Source organism: Zootermopsis nevadensis, unplaced genomic scaffold (assembly GCF_977971745.1).
Source record: "Zootermopsis nevadensis isolate Lab colony 2312 unplaced genomic scaffold, Znev_1.0 Znev_ptg000050l, whole genome shotgun sequence".
NCBI classification, from domain to species: Eukaryota; Metazoa; Arthropoda; class Insecta; order Blattodea; family Termopsidae; genus Zootermopsis; species Zootermopsis nevadensis.
This window is the reverse complement of record NW_028259182.1, coordinates 4,825,108-4,844,421: the sequence shown is the minus strand read 5'-3', so window position 1 is coordinate 4,844,421 and position 19,314 is coordinate 4,825,108. Positions and strand designations below refer to the sequence as shown.

Below are 19,314 nucleotides of genomic sequence, written 5' to 3'. Positions count from 1 at the left end.
CTTCAAAGCTGAACCACGGAGTGGAAAGACGAATATTGGCCGTGATCCAAGCGTTCACTCACAAAATGCATCTCCCAAAACGTGAATCCGATTCTAGGAGATGCCGCCGAGTTGCCAACAATGGCTTAATAGAAAGAACATCTGTTCTTTTAACCAGACCTAGGAGTAGGTTGGCGATCTGTCACACAAATCGAAAAATACCTGAAAAGTCCATGTGAAAGACGAGAGAAATGCGAACTGCTTTGTTAAAGTCAAACGGTTTCAGGTGGACGACATACGTCGAGCAACTGAAAATCTTCGCGACACGTGAAAATTCTGAAAACGTAGGGGACAGCGAATCAGATAAAAAAATATAATCTCAAATTAAAATGTCACTGACAGAAATGATGGAGGTTTTGGAGCTTATTAATGGAACAAGCGAAGCTCGAACAAAGTCGAAATTATTTTACAGCAAAAGGCATTTCTGCTGGAACGACGTCACTTAAATAGTTCTACTTTTATTCCTCTTGCGAACATACGGCTGACACCTAGAATTCACCCTGCATTAAATGAAGATGGTGAGTGTGGCAGAAGAAGGAAATATCTTCATCTGAGATTATAAGGGGAGAGTGAGTGCGTTTCTTTACGGAAACGCTGACAAAACGTTCAGGAAACTAAGCTTATTTAAACACGTTATATCACCTCCGGTTTTTCTGAAGTATCAACCATAAGAAAGCAAACAAAATAATTTTTAAACAAAGACAAGATGAGAAGAAAGTCTTGTCTTTCTGGGAAGACTCCGATATCGATTGTTATGGATTGAGTCAATTGTTGCAATTCTTTACTTTACAAGGTTTTTCCTACAAAAAGGAAAGACATGTTGAAGTCAACCACATCCGCTGTAAGGAACTTTTCGAGGCTCAAATCGAATAAGGATTTCCACGTGTGAACGCCTATCTGGATTAGCCACTCTTTGGATTGCAAATGATGTTCCAGGAGAAGCAGAGAGTGTCAACCAATCTCACTGAAAGCGATAAAGCACTACAATGCATCTTAAATGGAAAATGGTGTTTCTTTTAAGTAAATATACAATTTGCAATAATCGCAAACCAATTGCTTGTTGTGATACAAATTATCACTTTGTCTACCCTCCCCTCCAATCAAACATGAATAATGTGGGGGTCTTCGCCCTTCTATTCGAGTTCACAATCTGACCCACATGTCTCTACAGCAGTCGTCTAATAGATGTTTAGAGACGTATCAGAGGATCTTGCTGTCTCCATCATCAGGGTGATGACTTCTGAAAAGCCAAAAGTCTGCCATCTTCACAATCACCGCAAATGGAGACCTCTAACACTTCTAACTAACGACATCATTTATGTGCACTGCAGGTTACAATATAAACCTTCGTCACAGAAAAGCAATTATTTTATGCATAAAATTGGAATTGTGTGTGTTAGCTCCAGAACGGATAATCCGACTTGAACCAAACCTGGCATAATTATTCCTTAAGACCAGGATGAGCACACAGAAATGTCAAATGTCCGAGAAAGTGTCCTGCGTTCGATACCAGGAGACGGTGGTTTTGTATCCTCAAATCTGAGAACGACAGAAGAACGGCGTAAAGTACAGAATCGGTTGTTTCGGCGAAGAGATTGGAAGGCCGAAGGGCACAGCCCCAAAACAACTGTCCTGGGATCGAGTCCCTGTGAACATACTAAACATAGTGTCAATAATTTCTTTCTTGTGATACTCAACGTTACGTATAGAAAGATGAAGACTATCACAAGCTCACCGGAAATCTATACTCATATGATTTCAATGCATTAACACAACAGAGACTTTCCTGGTAGTGTCTGATGAAGAACAGTCCTCCTGGAGCAAGACGATGAAAAGTTACAAGATCATATGGGACCGAAATTTTCGTGCAGATTTCTGCTGGATACGTAACAAAGAAGCCATGGACATTAACATTAAATGGAAATAATGAAGCTACATATTTGAACTGTATAAAACATTTTCTTCAAGTGGATTTTATGCCTTTTCCAGCACTTTGAGGAAAAGTAAAGTAAACATTTCTCAGGGGCCGAGATCTATCTGTTATTAAAAACAACAAATCCAATTAAAAGAAATTAAATAATTCGTGAGTAATCAATGAAGTGGTTGACAGAAAAATGTCGCTGCAAGGAATATAATTTTAATCCGTCAAACATTCGGACTAATGGAACTCACCTGAAAGTTCATGTCTCCTTACTATAAATTAAACTTAAAAGTTGTTCTCATTTAATATTCATGATATTCCATTAAGCAAACTAAGCAGCGTCTTTGAGTTTTCACGAAATTGGTAATTGGAGAAGGAAAATTAATTGAATTCAACAGTTTTGTGATTAAGGCAACGAAGGGTCGAATCGTTAACAACGAACTTCGAATTTCATTAATATTTTAAAAATCCCTGCGCTTTTAAGGCACAGAAAATTACTCAATTGAGTCAGAGTGTAACGAAACAAAGAAGAGAGAGAAGCCTTGTATCCCATCTGACAGTCTTCGTGACAGTGACAGTACGAACAAGGAGAAGAAGAAGACGTACTGCTGGAATCAATACGTCACGATGGAGAACTCCACTTTGAACGCAGGAGACATCACCGAAAGACGTTTTGGTCTGCTGTTTATCTTCTTGCGATTTGCAGGAATCCCTATGAACAGGAAGACGTCCTCATGCTATCGCTCCATGTACAACACGGTGGTTTCCATCTGCATCTACACCCTATACCTGGAATTTACCATGGATGTGGTCACAAGCAGAGACTTGGAATATGGCTTTATGAAGGCCCGTTACTTCCTGGCGAACACTGTCATAATGTGGATGCACACGTACCTCATGTAATCAGAACCCACTTATCTGTTCAGAGTTTTATGGTTCCAGTATTTTTAGATTTGGATTTGTGATTTCCACGACGGTGAGTCCGAAGATTGCTGTCTTCTGTTTCTCTGGGCCGTGCAGTCTGGTAGAATTGTAAAGACGTTTCAGAGGTGGTTACTGCTTCCATCATCAGGGCAACAACCCAGAAGAGAGCCACCTTTTTCGTGAGAATTGTTCTTTGTGTCCTGTACAAATGTAACCGCATGCAGGCAATTTAAAACGCGAGTGTGACCCTTTGAAGCCGAAGCTCGTCTAACTAACATTTAATATAATTCAGTCCGTACCGCGAAGAAGACACTGCATTACAAATATCAACCGAGTAGGATCTGAGGTTTTCAAGGCGGTGAGTCTGAAGATGGCTGACTTCTGGGTTGTAGCAGCGTGTAGTCTGGTAGGACTTTACCGACGTTTCAGAGATTTTTGAGTCGTGGCCCTGACGATGGACCCAACAAATACCTATGAAACGCTGGTAAACTTGTCCCAGACTACACGGCGCTACAATCCAGAACAAGGCCAGGTTATCCTAAGTTTTCCGTAGTTTTGTTCAGTCCCTCCATAGGTACGTAGAGATAATAACTTAAATTTGGCCACGACCGCTTTCTAGCAGTCCCTTTCCAAGTCATTATGCGCTAGTCATGCTGCAGAAACTTAGTCGCTCAAACATCGCTTAAATTGTAATGTTGGTTTTTTGTGGTCTTGTAACGTCGTGTTCACTTGTACCCAGACACCAACGTTTCTCAGAAATATACCGTCTCCATTTTAAATTAGCCCTCAAGAAGGAACAAATATGTGTCTCTGAAACGCTGGTATCTCACAGGCGCGAGAACCTCGTATCTTCACAAATTTTACCGGCCTGTTTAAATTATGTTCGTTTTGGTGTAAACGTATAGCTAAATTTATACGAAATGCTAACGAGATTTTTCTCAGGCATTGTTCAACGGCATATCGCTCGAAACTATTGTTGCATGATGTTGCAACACGAAGATTCACAACTTGGTTTAAAAAATTTCTGGGTGCACGGAATGTTCAACAATACACGATATAAAATAAATTACCTCCCGCGTGTTTAATTTCGTAACAACTGACCGCGATCTGCAGTCAGCAAACGCCAAGGCCAAGGCCAATGAGAAAGCAATGAATTGCAAAGAAAGCGTTTGGAAAACTCGAGTGCATTTGTCAGCGTGGCACTGCTCAAAGTATATCAGAGCGACAGTTGGCTACACTGACGGACTTACATATTTGTTTTTTCAGGATTCGTAAATCTGCTTTTGAGGGCCTGTTTGCTCTCACGGAATCCTTCACATGGGAAGACCAACCAGAAACCGACCCCGACACGAAAGTTTTAACAATGGCTGGACTGGTCACTCGCCTTCAGAGATACATGTTGTATGGGATAATTTTTATCAACGGATTTCACATAATCCACACAATTATAACGAGGGCGAAACATCACTTCGTGATGTTTGACACGTGGCACCCTTTTGACAACTCGTCAATGCTGGCCTTGCAAATAATGAATATCGCAGAGGTAACGAATTATTCTGATTTCTTAGAAGGTAGAAATGTTCACACATCACTAATAATATGTTGTGTTATCATGTCGAATATATTTCTCACAGCCATTGTTACTGCTAGACACACTTTATTTAACTTTTAATGCAGTAATTGCTTTATGTAAGTAAATCGATTTTGATCTGGATCTGTAAAATTTTTAATTGTTGTTACATCAGGGCATCTGTTGTCGTCTCTACGCATTAGGCTGTCCGTATTAACTCCATGAGATAGAAATTAATTGCCTTCTGTTTGCGTTGCGTGTTCATCTTCTACTTAAAACATCTTCGTTTTCATGTCCTTAAGCTTATATTCCTCTGAGACTCCGTTCACCAGTTAACATAAATTATGCAGTTTGAAGGCGATTTTGTGGAGTGAAATTATTGTTATTCTTTATTTTATTAATTCACTCTTTTGTTTTGTGTGTTCTTTGCACGAAATAAAAGAACAAAGGGCTGCTCCTCTCTGTCAGTCAACATGTTTCAGTTCCAGAATAGCTGAACGGATTTCGATCAAACTTATCATTGTGCGCTATCGCAAATTAATATCTCAATGTTTGGTAAGCATTAAATGTCAATACACAAATTTCTCCATAATTTGGTTGCTCCCTGTTAAGCCTAGATGTTCCCCTCACCTCCTCGTTCTCACGCATTATCAGTCCTTGGTGCAGAATAAACCAAGTTTCACACCCATACGTTACTGTTATCGTCCTCAGATACTTGGCACATTTGCGATGTTGACCACATTGATGAGCTTCACGGGTCTGTATGGCATGATGGTGTGTGTGGCGTGCAGTCAGCTGGAGAAGCTGAGGGCAGCTCTCCTGGACATCAAACAGGAGACCTCAGAGCACGAGGGAACGTTCAGTCGCATGCAGGATCAGCTCAATGCCTGCATACGTCATCACCAGGAGATAAAAAGGTGAGGATGTGGAACTCAGTGCGTTATGAAAGTTTTCATGCACGAATTCTGATTGTCAACGAAAATCTTCATCATTTAGAGCTGGAAGGAAGTTGAAAAATTCTGATGACTTGGTGATTCGAGGAATGACACTTGAAGCACATATCTTACAGTAATGACAGCATAGAGCTCTCGCATGCAATTTTACAATTAGCAACTATCAATGCACGTGGTAAAGACAATTAGAAATCCTATGGCAAGGAGAATGTACTAGTAAATTGGCTAACAAACTATTGACGACAGCAGACACTATCGACCTGAATTATGCATACAAATAGAGGAACTAATTTACTGATTCTGTGTGTCATAAACACCAGTAAAATAAAGAGAATAATTTTGATCATATATCGAGCAGATAGTCGCTTGATATTTCCAATAATTATTGATAGCGAAACACGAATCAAATCGCAAACGTCAAACTGAATGAAATCCTAAATCTGTTCTGCTCTGGTCCACAGATTCATGCAAATACTTGAAGACGTGTACAGTCCCTGTTTCTGTGGCCTGTTCCTCATCTCTCTTATCACCTTCTGCTTCTTCGCATTCTCCACAGTTTTGGTACAGTACTGTTCTCATAATTGCAAAATCCAAATGCAGAAAATTATAAACGAGAAACAAGTTTGCGGGAAAGATGAAAGCAAACATCGGAGGATAAAACAATGTCTGTAAAAAATATAAATATTTCTAGAAGGCTCTTGTGGCGTTGAGATTTAGAATTGATGAAGTTTCTCTTCCATAATCCCGTGGTGTGGTACTTACGAGGACAGGTTCGCTTTGCTGAGGCGTAAGGTTTTGACAACGACGAAGATGTCAATGTGGACTTCCGGATTGTGACTCCCTGTGGACCTGCAGTTGAGAACCAACAATTAGCGGTAACATTGATCCAAACTACAGGTCCACACGGCGTTACAGCAGAGAAGACCACCATCGACGACTTGCTTTGCATTTGCATAATAGTCCAGTAGATTCCTTTAGAAATTGTCGCGTCTCTGGTGGAACCCGAATGTCCACTTCAGCGTTGAAAGTTTCAGGCGACTAGATTACTTTGAGTAATTTTTATACGTACATACTGAGGTAAGGAACAGAAATGATTCTAAAATAAATGCTTTACTTCTATATAAAAAATTTAAACATGATATTTAAAACCGTAACATTACCAGTTTGTCTTATTTTTACGCGTGCAGAGTTGGGGGAATCCTGGAAACGTAATACAGGGTTTCGTGGCCTATATCCTGCTATTCGCATGTGTGTTCATATTCTGCAGGCTGGGAACTGAGTTGACCGCGCAGGTAAGTTCACGTCTTCTTACCAGTAAAACTGACGTGCATATAAACGCGCATTCAAGAGAATAAATTCGATTTCAAATGTTGCAGGCGGAGAGTGTGGGCGATTCGGCTTGGGGATGCGACTGGGTTGGCACTCCTGTACAATTCCAGCGCTGCCTGGCCTTCGTCATTGCAACAGCTCAAAAGGAGTTCACACTCACAGCTGGGAAATTTGTTCCCGTTTCCAACACCACGATGATGAACGTACGGTTATTTTAAGTATGATTAAGTTTAGAACACATAAACAGGGAATATGAACACAGATTCTGGTGTGTTAGTGACACTGTCATGAAAAGACGCCATATTTTGCCGTAATGAACGTCAGAATGGCATAGGACACGATGTTAAAAAAACCGACGTTAAACAACGCTGTTCCATGTCATGACGCCAACAAAAGACGCCATATTAGAGCAGCTGATCCTCAACATGTCAGTGGGAATGGTGGTCGAGAAACAACGCTGAACGTCCCAAGGCTTGAAGAGAAGATGCCGACAATTAAATTCAAATTAACTCAACTGAAGCGTCGAAACGCAAAGCGCCATGATTCACGAAAACGGAACGATGCATATAGAGGAGATGAGGCTCGTGAGTCTCAAAATACTAGCAAACATTTACCGAGTTTACGCCGAGGGCAGGGACGTGAATAATGGCAAACATACCGAACCCGAAAGAACCTAACAATCTCATATAACATCACTTAATCGAAACCAACTAAACATAACTAACCTTAACATACTTAACGAAACCAAATTTAACCTATCCCAACTTAACCTAACCTTATCTAACCTAACGCAACCCAAACCAGCAAACGTAAATTAAACTAACCAAACCTAACCTGACCCAACTTAACATAACCCCACCTCGCCTAATCTAAACATAGCACAAGTAAACGACCTCGTCCACGTCTGGCCAATTGGCTGGAGCCTCACAAGTCGCTCAGGTCGCCACGATTGCACATTTTGCTAACTTCTATGTAACACCGCGGTCGCCACGGGTAACATAGTATCGTTCGTCGCCATTGGAACAATAGGCGGCAGGTCGCCACTATATCCAGCGTCGTCACGGTCGCCAGGTCGCCACGTTGCCTTCCACCATTAGCACTGCGGGTACTGTGATCTTATTTAATAAATCAGTCCGTACCGCAAAGAAAACACAACAATTCATCATTTCAAAGATCAGTTTGTTGACGCTCTTTAAGGAAATTATCGCTGTTAATTATGAGATTCATAAAAAGATCAGACTTATAGATTGTCAAGCAAATGGTAAAGATATGTACCACTGGTCCTTAAAGCATTGGTAGTGGGTACATGATATGGGATTTGTACAAAGTATAGCCATCTAGGTACGTATAATCAAAGCGAGGTCCTCCTTCACAGTGTTTTTAAAATATGCCGTTGTTCTGCGCATGACGTCACGTGGTAATGTTTGTGTTCGCAGATGCTGAATCAGTCGGTGTCTCTCTTCATGTTCCTTCTCCAAATGAGAGACATAAATGATGGCGAAAAAGAGGGAAAATGAATTTGAAGGAATAGAAAACCCACGGCAGGCTTCACAACTAGCAGCTTTAGAACACAATAAGAGAGAACACACTTCACACTACACACAACACGTCTTGCAACAACAAAACACAGAAATGTCAAACTGGAACATTAGTGAGTCATCCTGTAATATCATAACAAGCACAGCTCAAAGTATAACTGTATTCGTTATTATACGAAATGAAACACTTTCGGTCCTATATCTGAAATAAAGTTTAAAGTAACCTAAACACTTCCTAACTTCGATTACCAATGGCGAACTCCTCCATTCTGGCAAGAAGGGTGACGCACGACCAGAAAAAACAGAGAAATTACGTAACTTAATATTGGGTCCAGTTTCTTTTAAAGGTACATTTCGGTTTTAATAATATTGGATTTTCAAACTACCTGATATCTGGACCAGAATACGTGACTACTAATTACCCAGGCACTCCAGTTTCTGGTTTTTACGAAATTCTCCGATCACTCATTTCAGTGCATGCAGTAACTAAATCGAAAAGATGTAAGAATGGACATGCGGTCGGGCAAACTAAGGTTTTCATTAAATTTCCTCAGACCATCAAGGCGAACGTAGGGGGAAATCTGTTTTAGAAAGACATTAAAGCTTTCTGTCAAATTTGTTCAAGACAAAGGAAGTCGTTCGACGCTAAACAGCGACTGCAGTTAATGCATCGTAGTTAAACATCACAGCATCATTAACATCTTTAAGAATCTTTCGTCTCTCTTCTACGGACACGAGATGTGATTATTGCAAACAAGACTGGAGACGTAAGAGTTAACGGGCGAAAATGAAAAGGCCTGGCAGATGAAATGTTTTCCAGTTCATGGGATCTATTTTGTGGTGGATATAGTCTGCCTGATATCTGACCGTCACGCCATGTAATAACTTTCTTCTGTAGGAGTCCAGAATGATAATTCATAAACTAAACTAAACTGTATTATACCTTTGAATTGATGTACCCCTGAATTACCTAAGTAAGGCATTTAAGACACAATGCCTTGTACCGCTGGAATTATGCAATGGGGAAGTTGAGTTTCATGAGTTCTGCGTAGAAAAGTAAAGTGAATTACATTAAATGTTTTATAAATAATTATTTTCTATTTGAATCTTTTTTGTTAACCTATTTGCTTCAAAGCTGAACCACGGAGTGGAAAGACGAATATTGGCCGTGATCCAAGCGTTCACTCACAAAATGCATCTCCCAAAACGTGAATCCGATTCTAGGAGATGCCGCCGAGTTGCCAACAATGACTTAATAGAAAGAACATCTGTTCTTTTAACCAGACCTAGGAGTAGGTTGGCGATCTGTCACACAAATCGAAAAATACCTGAAAAGTCCATGTGAAAGACGAGAGAAATGCGAACTGCTTTGTTAAAGTCAAACGGTTTCAGGTGGACGACATACGTCGAGCAACTAAAAATCTTCGCGACACGTGATCATTCTGAAAATGTGGGGGACTGCGAAAAATATTCTCAAACTTGAAATGTGACTGACAAAACTGATGGAAGTTTTGGAGCTTATTAATGGAACAAGCGAAGTTCGAACGAAGTCGAAATGATTTTACAGCAAAAGGCATTTCTGCTTGAACGACGTCACTTACCTAGTTCTACTTTTATTCCTCTTGGGAACATACGGCTGACACCTAGAATTCACCCTGCATTAAATGAAGATGGTGAGTGTGGCAGAAGAAGGAAATAAGGAACTATTAACCCTTAATCATCTGAGATTATAAGATGAAAGATTTCGTTTCATTATGTAGCACTGAAAAAACTTTCACGAAGCCACGAGCTTATATAAAAACGTTATATCACCTCAGGTTTTTCCGAAGTATCAACAATAAGAAAGCAAACAAAATAATTTTTAAACAAAGACAAGATGAGAAGAAGGTCTTGTCTTTCTGGGAAGTCTCCGATATCGATTGTTAGGGATTGAGTGAATTGTTGCTACTCTTTACTATACACGGTTTTCCCTACAAAAAAGAAAGACATGTTGAAGTCACCCACATCCGCTGTAAGGAACTTTTCAAGGCTCAAATCGAATAAGGACTTTTACGTGTGAACGCCTATCTGGATTAGCCACTCTTTGGATTGCAAATGGTGTTCCAGCAGAAGCAGAGAGAATCAACCAATCTCACTGAAAGCGATAAAGCACTACGGTGTTTCCATTAAGCAAAGAAAATACACTTGGCAATAACTGCAAACCAATTGCTTGTTGTGATACCAATTATCACTTTGTCTACCCTCCCCTCCAGTCAACCATGAATAATGCGGGGGTCTTCGCCCTTCTATTGGAGAACACAATCTGACCCACATGCATCTACAGCAGTCGTCTAATAGAAGTTTACCGATGTTTCAGAGGATCTTGCTGTCTCCATCATCAGGGTGATGACTTCTGAAAAGCCAAAAGTCTGCCATCTCACAATCATTGCAAATGGAGACCTCTAACACTTCTAAATAACGACATTATTGATTTGCATTGCAGGTTACAATATAAACCTTCGTCACTGGAAAGCAATTATTTTGTACATAAATTTGGAATTGTGTGTGTTAGCTCGAGTACGGTTGAACTGACTTGAACAAAAGTTGGCATGCTTATTCCTTAAGACCAAGAAGAGCACGCAGAAATGTCAAGTGTCCGAGAAAGTGTCCTGCGTTCGATGCCAGAAGACGGAGGTTTTGTATCCATAAATCTGGGAACGACAGAAGAACTGCGTAAAGAACAGAATCGGTTGTTTCGGCGAGGAGATTGGAAGGCCGAAGGGCACAGCCCCAAAACAACTGTCCTGGGATCGAGTCACGGCGAATATACTAGATATTGGGGCAATAATTTCTGTCCTGTGACAATCGACGATTCGTATAAAAACATGAAGACTATCACAATCTCACCGGAAATCTATACTCATATGATTTCAACGCATTAACACAGCAGAAAGTCTGCTGGTAGTGTCTGAAGAAGAACAGTCCTCTTGCAGTAAGACTAACAAAGTTACAAGACCATAGGGGACCGAAATTTGCTTGCAGATTACAGCTGGATACGTACAACAGAAGCCAAGGACATTAACATTAAATGGAAATAATGAAGGTACACGTTTCAACTATGTTCAAAACATTTTCGACAAGTGGATTTTAAGCCTTTTCCAGCACCTTGAGGAAAAATAAAGTAAACATTTATCAGGAATCGAGATCCATCTGTTATGAAATACAACAAAAACAATTAAATAAACTTAAATAATTCGTGATCAGAGTAATCAATGAAGCATGCCTTGGAAATATGTCGCTACAAGAAACATAATTTAATTCCGTCTAACATTCGGATTTCCGGAACTCACCTGAAACTTCATGTCTCCTTAGTATAATTTAAACTTAAAAGTTCTTCCCTTTTAATATTGATGATATTTAATTAAGCAAACTACGCAGCGTCTTTGAATTTTCACGAAATTGGTAGTTGGAGCTGGAAAATTAAGAGACTTCAACAGTTTTGTGATTAAGGCAACGAAAGGTCGAATCGTTAACAACGAACTTCGACTTTCATGAATATTTTAGCAATCCCTGCGCTTTGGAGCACAGAAAAATACTCAATTGAGTCAGAGTGTAACGAAACAAAGACGGGAGAGAAGCCTTGTATCCCATCTGACAGTCTTCGTGACAGTGACAGTACGAACAAGGAGAAGAAGACGTACTGCTGGAATCAATACGTCACGATGGAGAACTCCACTTTGAACGCAGGAGACATCACCGAAAGACGTTTTGGTCTTCTGTTTTTCTTCTTGCGATTTGCAGGAATCCCTATGAACAGGAAGACGTCCTCACGCTTTCGCCAACTGTACAGCACGGTGGTTTCCGTCTGCATGTGCAATTTGCAACTGATATTTACCATGGATGTGTTCACAAGCAGAGACTTGGAATATGCCATTGTGAAGATTCGATTCTTTCTGGCGGCCACTGTCGTAATGTGGATGTACACGTACCTCAGGTAATCAGAATCCAGTTATCTGTTCAGTTTTTTATGCTTCCAGTATTTTTAGATTTGGATTTGTGATTTCCACGACGGTGAGTCCGAAGATGGCTGTCTTCTGGGTTGTTCCGCCGTGTAGTCTGGTGGACGTTTACCGACGTTTCAGGGGTGTTTTCTGCTTCCATCATCAGGGCATCAACCCAGAAGTCAGCCATCCTTTTCGTGAGACGTGTTCTTTGTGTCCTGAACAAATGTAACCGCATTCAGGCAATGTTAAACGCCAGTGTGACCCTTTGAAGCCGAAGCTCGTCTAAATAACATTTAATATAATTCAGTCCGTACCGCGAAGAAAACAATGCACTTCACCATTACAAGGATCAACCGAGTAGGATCTGAGTTTTTTAAGGCGGTGAGCCCGAAGATGGCCGACTTCTGGGTTGTAGCAGCGTGTAGTCTGGTGTAGAGGTTTACCTATGTTTCAGAGATGTCTGAGTCATGGCCCTGAAGATGGACCCAACAAATACTTCTGAAACTTTGGTAAACTTGTACTAGGCTACATGGCGCTACAACCCAGAACACGGCCATTTTAGTATGAGAGATTAACTTTCCAAGTAGACGTCTGGAAACTCATTTATACGACCCCGGATCTCTGATTCACCCGGTACAAGCAGAACGTTGCAGTCGGCCTGTTATTAAACGTGTTCCGTAATTGGGATGTCCTGGTTTCAAGTCTCGACCCACTTACCGGAAACCCTTATTTTTTTGTGGGGCACCGAGTCCCTCCAACCAAGTCTTAAATTAGGCCACAACACGTTTCTTCTCGTTGTATACAACAATCTAACCAACAATCAGCTTATCACTTCACACTGTAGAATCTCAGCTACAGAGAGCGTCTTTGAAATAAACAAAGAATACAGAAAGAATATTCAAAATGCCGAACAATGCTCGGTGCGACATCACTCATTTCCATGCAAATTGTAGAAATATTCTTTCAATATAACACATCTTTATAACGAAGTACTTAATTGAAGACCGCAATAAACAAACAAAATTCACTACCGAGAAATTTCCATTCTCGCTTCGTATTCGGGACGCAACTAGTTCAAATTTCAGGATCGGAGACTGGCTGTCCTCAGATTTTCGTAGTTATTCTCAGTCCCTCCGTATCTACGTCGCGATAGTAACTTAAATTTGGCCACGACCGCTTTCTTGCAGTCCCTTTCCAAGTCATTATGCGCTAGACATGCTGCAGAGACTTAGTCGCTCAAACATCGCTTAAATTGTAATGTTGGTATTTTGTGGTACTTGTAACGCCGTGTTCACTTGTACGCAGACACAAAAGTTTCTAAGAAAAATACCGCCTCCATTTTAAATTAGACCTGAAGACGGAACAAATATGTGACTCCGAAACGGTGGTATCTCACAGGCGCGAGAACCTCATATATTCACTCACTTTACCGGCCTATTTAAGTTATGTTCGTTTTGGTGTAAAAGCATCGCTAATTTACACGAACTGGAAACGAGACTTTTCTCAGGCAAATCGCACGAAATGATTGTTGCATGATGTTGCAACACGAAGATTCACAACTTGGTTTAAAAATGTTCTAAATGCACGGAATGTTCAACAGTAAACGATATAAAATAAATTACCTCCCGCGAAATTAATTTCGTAACAACTGACCGCGATCTGCAGTCAGCAAACGCCAAGGCCAAGGCCAAGGCCAATGAGGAAGCGATGAATTGCAAAGAATGCGTTTGGAAAACTCGAGTGCATTTGTCAGCGTGGCTCTGCTCAAAGTAAATCAGAGCGACAGTTGGCTACACTGACGGACTCTCTTATCAAATTCAGAAATCTTACATGTTTGTTTCTTTCAGGATTCGTAAATCTGCTTTTGAGGTCCTGTTTGCTCTCACGGAATCCTTCAGATGGGAGGACCAACCAGAAACCGACCCCGGCACGAAAGTTTTAACAATGGCTGGACTGGTCACTCGCCTTCAGAGATACATGTTGTATGGAATAATTTTTGTCAACGGGTTTCACATAACCCACATAATTATAACCAGGGCGAAACATCACTTCCTGATGTATGACACGTGGCACCCTTTTGACAACTCGTCAATGCTGGCCTTGCAAATAATGAATATCGCAGAGGTAACAAATTATTCTGATTTCTTAAAAAGGAGAAATGTTCATAAATCACTAATACTAGTTCTGTTATTATGTTGTATAAACATTTTCACAGCCATTGTTACTGCTAGACACAATTTACTTAACATGTAATGCAGTAATTCCGTGTGTAAGTAAATCGAATTTGTTCAGGATCTGTAAAAGTTTTAAATGTTGTTAGTTGTGGGCATCTGTTGTCGTCCTGAAAACGTCTGTCCGTATTAACTGCATGAGATAGAAATTAATTGCCTTCTGTTTGCGTTGCGTGTTCATCTTCTACTTAAAACATCTTCGTTGTCATGTCCTTCCGCTTATATTCCTCTGAGACTCCGTTCAGCAGTTAACATAAATTATGCAGTTTGATGGCGATTTTGAGGAGTGGCATTATTGTTATTCTTTATTTTATTAATTCACTCTTTTGTTTTGTGTGTTCTTTGCACGAAATAAAAGAACAAAGGTCTGTTCCTGTCTGTCCGTCAGAATGTTTCAGTACCAGAATCCCAGAACTGATTTCGACCAAACTTATCATTGTGCGCTATCGTAAATTAATATCTCAATGTTTGGTAAGCATTACAAGTCATTACGGTTATTTCTCAACTATTCGGCTGCTTTCTCCCTGTTAAGCCTAGATGTTCCCCTCATCACCTCGTTCTCATGCATTATCAGTCGGTGTAGAAAACCAAGTTTCACACCCATACGTTACTGTTATCGTCCTCAGATATTTGGCTCAATTACCATGTTGACCACATGGATGAGCTTCACGTGTCTATATAGCATGCCGGTGTGTGTGGCGTGCAGTCAGCTGGAGAAGCTGAGGGCAGCTCTCCTGGACATCAAACAGGAGACCTCAGAGCACGAGGGAACGTTCAGTCGCATGCAGAATCAGCTCAATGCCTGCATACGTCATCACCAGGAGATAAAAAGGTGAGCATCTGGAATTAGCCCTACTTATAAACGTCTAAGCAAATCTGACATCACGAGTCTGATGGTGGAAGTAAGTTTATAAACGTTACGCCGAAAATTGGGGTCCTTGGACTCATTTAATCCCCAAACCGTCTACTGAATCTGTATCGACAGTTTCTGGTTTTTGTTCTTGTACAAGCAATGATCTACATCCACTGAAAAGTATGGACTTACATTGTTCAGAACATCTCTTACGACGTCGTGTCCGACAGATGGTCTGCCCTGCCAGCCCCTAGCCCAGTCTAGAGCAAACAAATCGAAATTTTTCAAATCATTTCTAAATAAGAAACGAATAACGTCCACGGCTAATACGGAAATCAGAAATCTTTCTTAATTGAATCGAAGCAGATCTTGTGCGTCGTAAATCTGTCACGTACAGAATAAATGCCCCCTTGTCATTTTGATTTACAACTGAAGACAGAAAATAAATCAGAAAAATCTACTCTATTGCTTCCTACAATCTGTTCGTGTCTCTTCCACAGGTTCATGCAGGAAATTGAGGACGTGTTCAATCCCTGCTTTTGTGGCCTTTTCCTCATCTTACTAATTACATTGTGCTGCTTGGCCTTCTCCGGAGTTATGGTACAGTACTCTTTTCGTAACTGCCAACATCTGAACGCAATAGCAACGTCGACCGACAGCGTTATAAGGTGGAACTAAATGAGAAGGGCCAACATTGTCACACTACTTTCAAGGCCAAATTTAACAACATTTTTCTATCTACGTTGTCGTTTCACGAATTATTAACCCCCATTTAATGTTTCTAACTAAATTTTCTTTAATCTCTTATCGTCTCATGCGTGCAACAAGCATCGCCAATCTGTTCGTCATCAATGTGATCACTTTTTCATATCTGGTAAAGGGTTCACTGTGCAATTTCTTTCAGTCTCCAAATATTTCATCCTCCTCAAATCAAAATATTGCCCCCAAGCATCTGTTATTAAATCCACACAAAGTTATTATTCAGTTATAATGAGATATCAGAATTCGCACCCATAGAAAACAACAGGTAAAATTAGTATTTTGTTTCGAAAGAAATTATTTTCAAATTTTTAGAGAGAGTGGAAGAATTTGAAATATTATGAAGTAAATGCCAGGCATCTGTACATAAAATTTAAACTTGTCATTTATACAAATTCGTCCGTATATTCACATGTGCAGAGCTGGGGTCATTCTGGAGACGTAATTCAAGCCTTCACAGCCTATTTCGCGATGCTGGTGTGTGTGTTCATATTCTGCAGGCTGGGAACTGAGTTGACTGCGCAGGTAAGTTCACGTCTTCTTACGAGTAAATCTTACGTGCATATAAACGCGCATTCAAAAGAATAAATTCGATTTCAAATGTTGCAGGCGGAGAGTGTGGGCGATTCGGCTTGGGGATGCGATTGGGTTGGTACTCCTGTACATTTCCAGCGCTGCCTGGCCTTCGTCATTGCAACAGCTCAAAAGGAGTTCACACTCACAGCCGGGAAATTTGTTCCCGTTTCCAACACCACGATGATGAACGTACGGTTATTTTAAGTATGATTAAGTTTAGAACACATAAACGGGGAATATGAACACAGATTTTGGTGTGTTAGTGACACTGTTATCATGTCATGAAAATACGCCATATTTTGTCGCAATGAATGTCTGAATGGCATCGGACTCGATGTTAGAAAACCGACGTTAAACAACTCTGTTCCATAAGCCAACAAAAGACGCCATATTAGAGCAGCTGATCCTCAACTTGTCAGTGGGAATGGTGGTCGAGAAACAACGCCGTACGCCCCAAAGTCCAAAACGAAGACGACGACAATTAAATGTAAATTAACTCAAGTGAAGCGTCGAAATGCAAAGGTCCACGATTCTCCAAAACGGAACGACGCATATAGAGGAGATGAGCATCGAGAATCTTAAAATATTAGCAAACAATTATCGATTTTATCTGAGGGCGGAGAAGTGTATAATGGCAAACATATCGAACCCGAAAGAACCTAACAATCTCACATAACTTCACTTAATACAAACCAACTGAACATAACTAACCTTAACATACTTAACGGAATCTTGGTACAGTATCTTCAAATCGAGGTCCTCCTTCACAGTGTTTTTAAAATTTGAAGTTGTTCTACACATGACGTCACGTGGCAATGTTTGTGTTCGCAGATGCTGAATCAGTCGGTGTCTCTCTTCATGTTCCTTCTTCAAATGAGAGACAGAAATGATGGCGAAAACGAGGAAAAATGAATTTGAAGGAATAGAAAACCCACGGCAGGCTTCACAACTAGCAGCTTTAGAACACAATAAGAGAGAACACACCTCACACTACACACAACACGTCTTGCAACAACAAAACACAGAAATGTCAAAGTGGAACTTTAGTGAGTCATCCTGTAATATCATAAGAATCACAGCTCAAAGTATAACTGTATTCGTTATTGTACGAAATGAAACACATTCTGTCCTATATCTGCAATAAAGTTTAAAGTAACCTAAACACTTCCTAACTGCAGTTACCAATGGCGAACTCCTCCAGTCTGGCAAGTAGGGTGACGCACGACCAGAAAAACCAAAGAAATTACGTAACTTAATATCGGTTGGGGGGGGGGAGGTTAAGGGACGTTTCGGTTTGAACAATATTTGGTCTTCACACTTCCTGAATTCTGGACCAGAATACGTGACTAGTAATTTCCCAGGCACTCCAGTTTCTGGTTTTTACGAAATTCTCCGATCACTCATTTCAGTGCATGCAGTAACTAAATCGATAAGATGTAAGAATGGACATGCGGTCGGGCAAACTAAGGTTTTCATTAAATTTCCTCAGACCATCAAGGCGAACGTAGGGGGAAATCTGTTGAAGAAAACCACGAAAGATTTCTGTAAAATTTGCTCAAGACAACGGACGTCGTTCGACGCTAAACAGCGACTGCAGTTAATGCATCGTAGTTAAACATCACAGCATCATTAACATCTTTAAGAATCTTTCGTCTCTCTTCTACGGACACGAGATGTGATTATTGCAAACAAGACTGGAGACGTAAGAGTTAACGGGCGAAAATGAAAAGGCCTGGCAGATGAAATATTTTCCAGTTGATGGGAACTATTTTGGGGTGGGTATAGTCTGCCTGATATCTGACCGTCACTCCACGTAATAACTTACTTCTGCAGGAGTCCAGAATGATAATTCATAAAGTGAACTAAACTGCATTTTAACTTTGGAATTGATATTCCCCTGAATTACCTAAGTAAGGCATTTAAGACACAATGCCTTGTACCGCTGGAATTATGCAATGGGGAAGTTGAGTTTCATGAGTTCTGCGTAGAAAAGTAAAGTGAATTACATTAAATGTTTTATAAATAATTATTTTCTATTTGAATCTTTTTTGTTAACCTATTTGCTTCAAAGCTGAACCACGGAGTGGAAAGACGAATATTGGCCGTGATCCAAGCGTTCACTCACAAAATGCATCTCCCAAAACGTGAATCCGATTCTAGGAGATGCCGCCGAGTTGCCAACAATGACTTAATAGAAAGAACATCTGTTCTTTTAACCAGACCTAGGAGTAGGTTGGCGATCTGTCACACAAATCGAAAAATACCTGAAAAGTCCATGTGAAAGACGAGAGAAATGCGAACTGCTTTGTTAAAGTCAAACGGTTTCAGGTGGACGACATACGTCGAGCAACTGAAAATCTTCGCGACACGTGATAATTCTGAAAATGTGGGAGACAGCGAATCGGTTACAAAAAATATTCTCAAACTTGAAATGTGACTGACAAAACTGATGGAGGTTTTGGAGCTTATCAATGGAACAAGCGAAGTTCGAACAAAGTCGAAATTATTTTACAGCAACATTCGAAATTATAAGATGAAAGATTTCGTTTCATTATGTAGCACTGAAAAAACTTTCACGAAGCCACGAGCTTATATAAAAACTTTATATCACCTCCGGTTCTTCCGAAATCAACCATAA

At 40.4% G+C, this 19,314-nt stretch overlaps 1 protein-coding gene across 1 annotated transcript; it reads left to right on the top strand.

The window, feature by feature from the left end:
• Positions 1-2,587: 2,587 nt before the first annotated feature.
• Positions 2,588-17,822, top strand: LOC147871535 (odorant receptor 4-like). The gene is made up of 7 exons (XM_087360829.1): positions 2,588-2,859; positions 4,151-4,427; positions 5,166-5,371; positions 15,842-15,941; positions 16,521-16,625; positions 16,710-16,865; positions 17,508-17,822. Exons 1-7 carry the CDS (start codon positions 2,588-2,590, stop codon positions 17,586-17,588), a joined length of 1,197 nt encoding a protein of 398 aa, XP_087216955.1. The 3' UTR covers positions 17,589-17,822.
• Positions 17,823-19,314: the final 1,492 nt, after the last annotated feature.

What these genes read in the sequence shown, in the direction of transcription:
- LOC147871535 (XM_087360829.1), top strand. Translation starts at nt 2,588, where the DNA reads ATGGAGAACTCCACTTTGAACGCAGGAGACATCACCGAAAGACGTTTT. An exon ending in TGGCCTTCTCCGGAGTTATG is followed by an intron (nt 15,942 to 16,520) that starts GTACAGTACTCT and finishes TCACATGTGCAG; the next exon opens with AGCTGGGGTCATTCTGGAGA. An exon ending in GAACTGAGTTGACTGCGCAG is followed by an intron (nt 16,626 to 16,709) that starts GTAAGTTCACGT and finishes CAAATGTTGCAG; the next exon opens with GCGGAGAGTGTGGGCGATTC.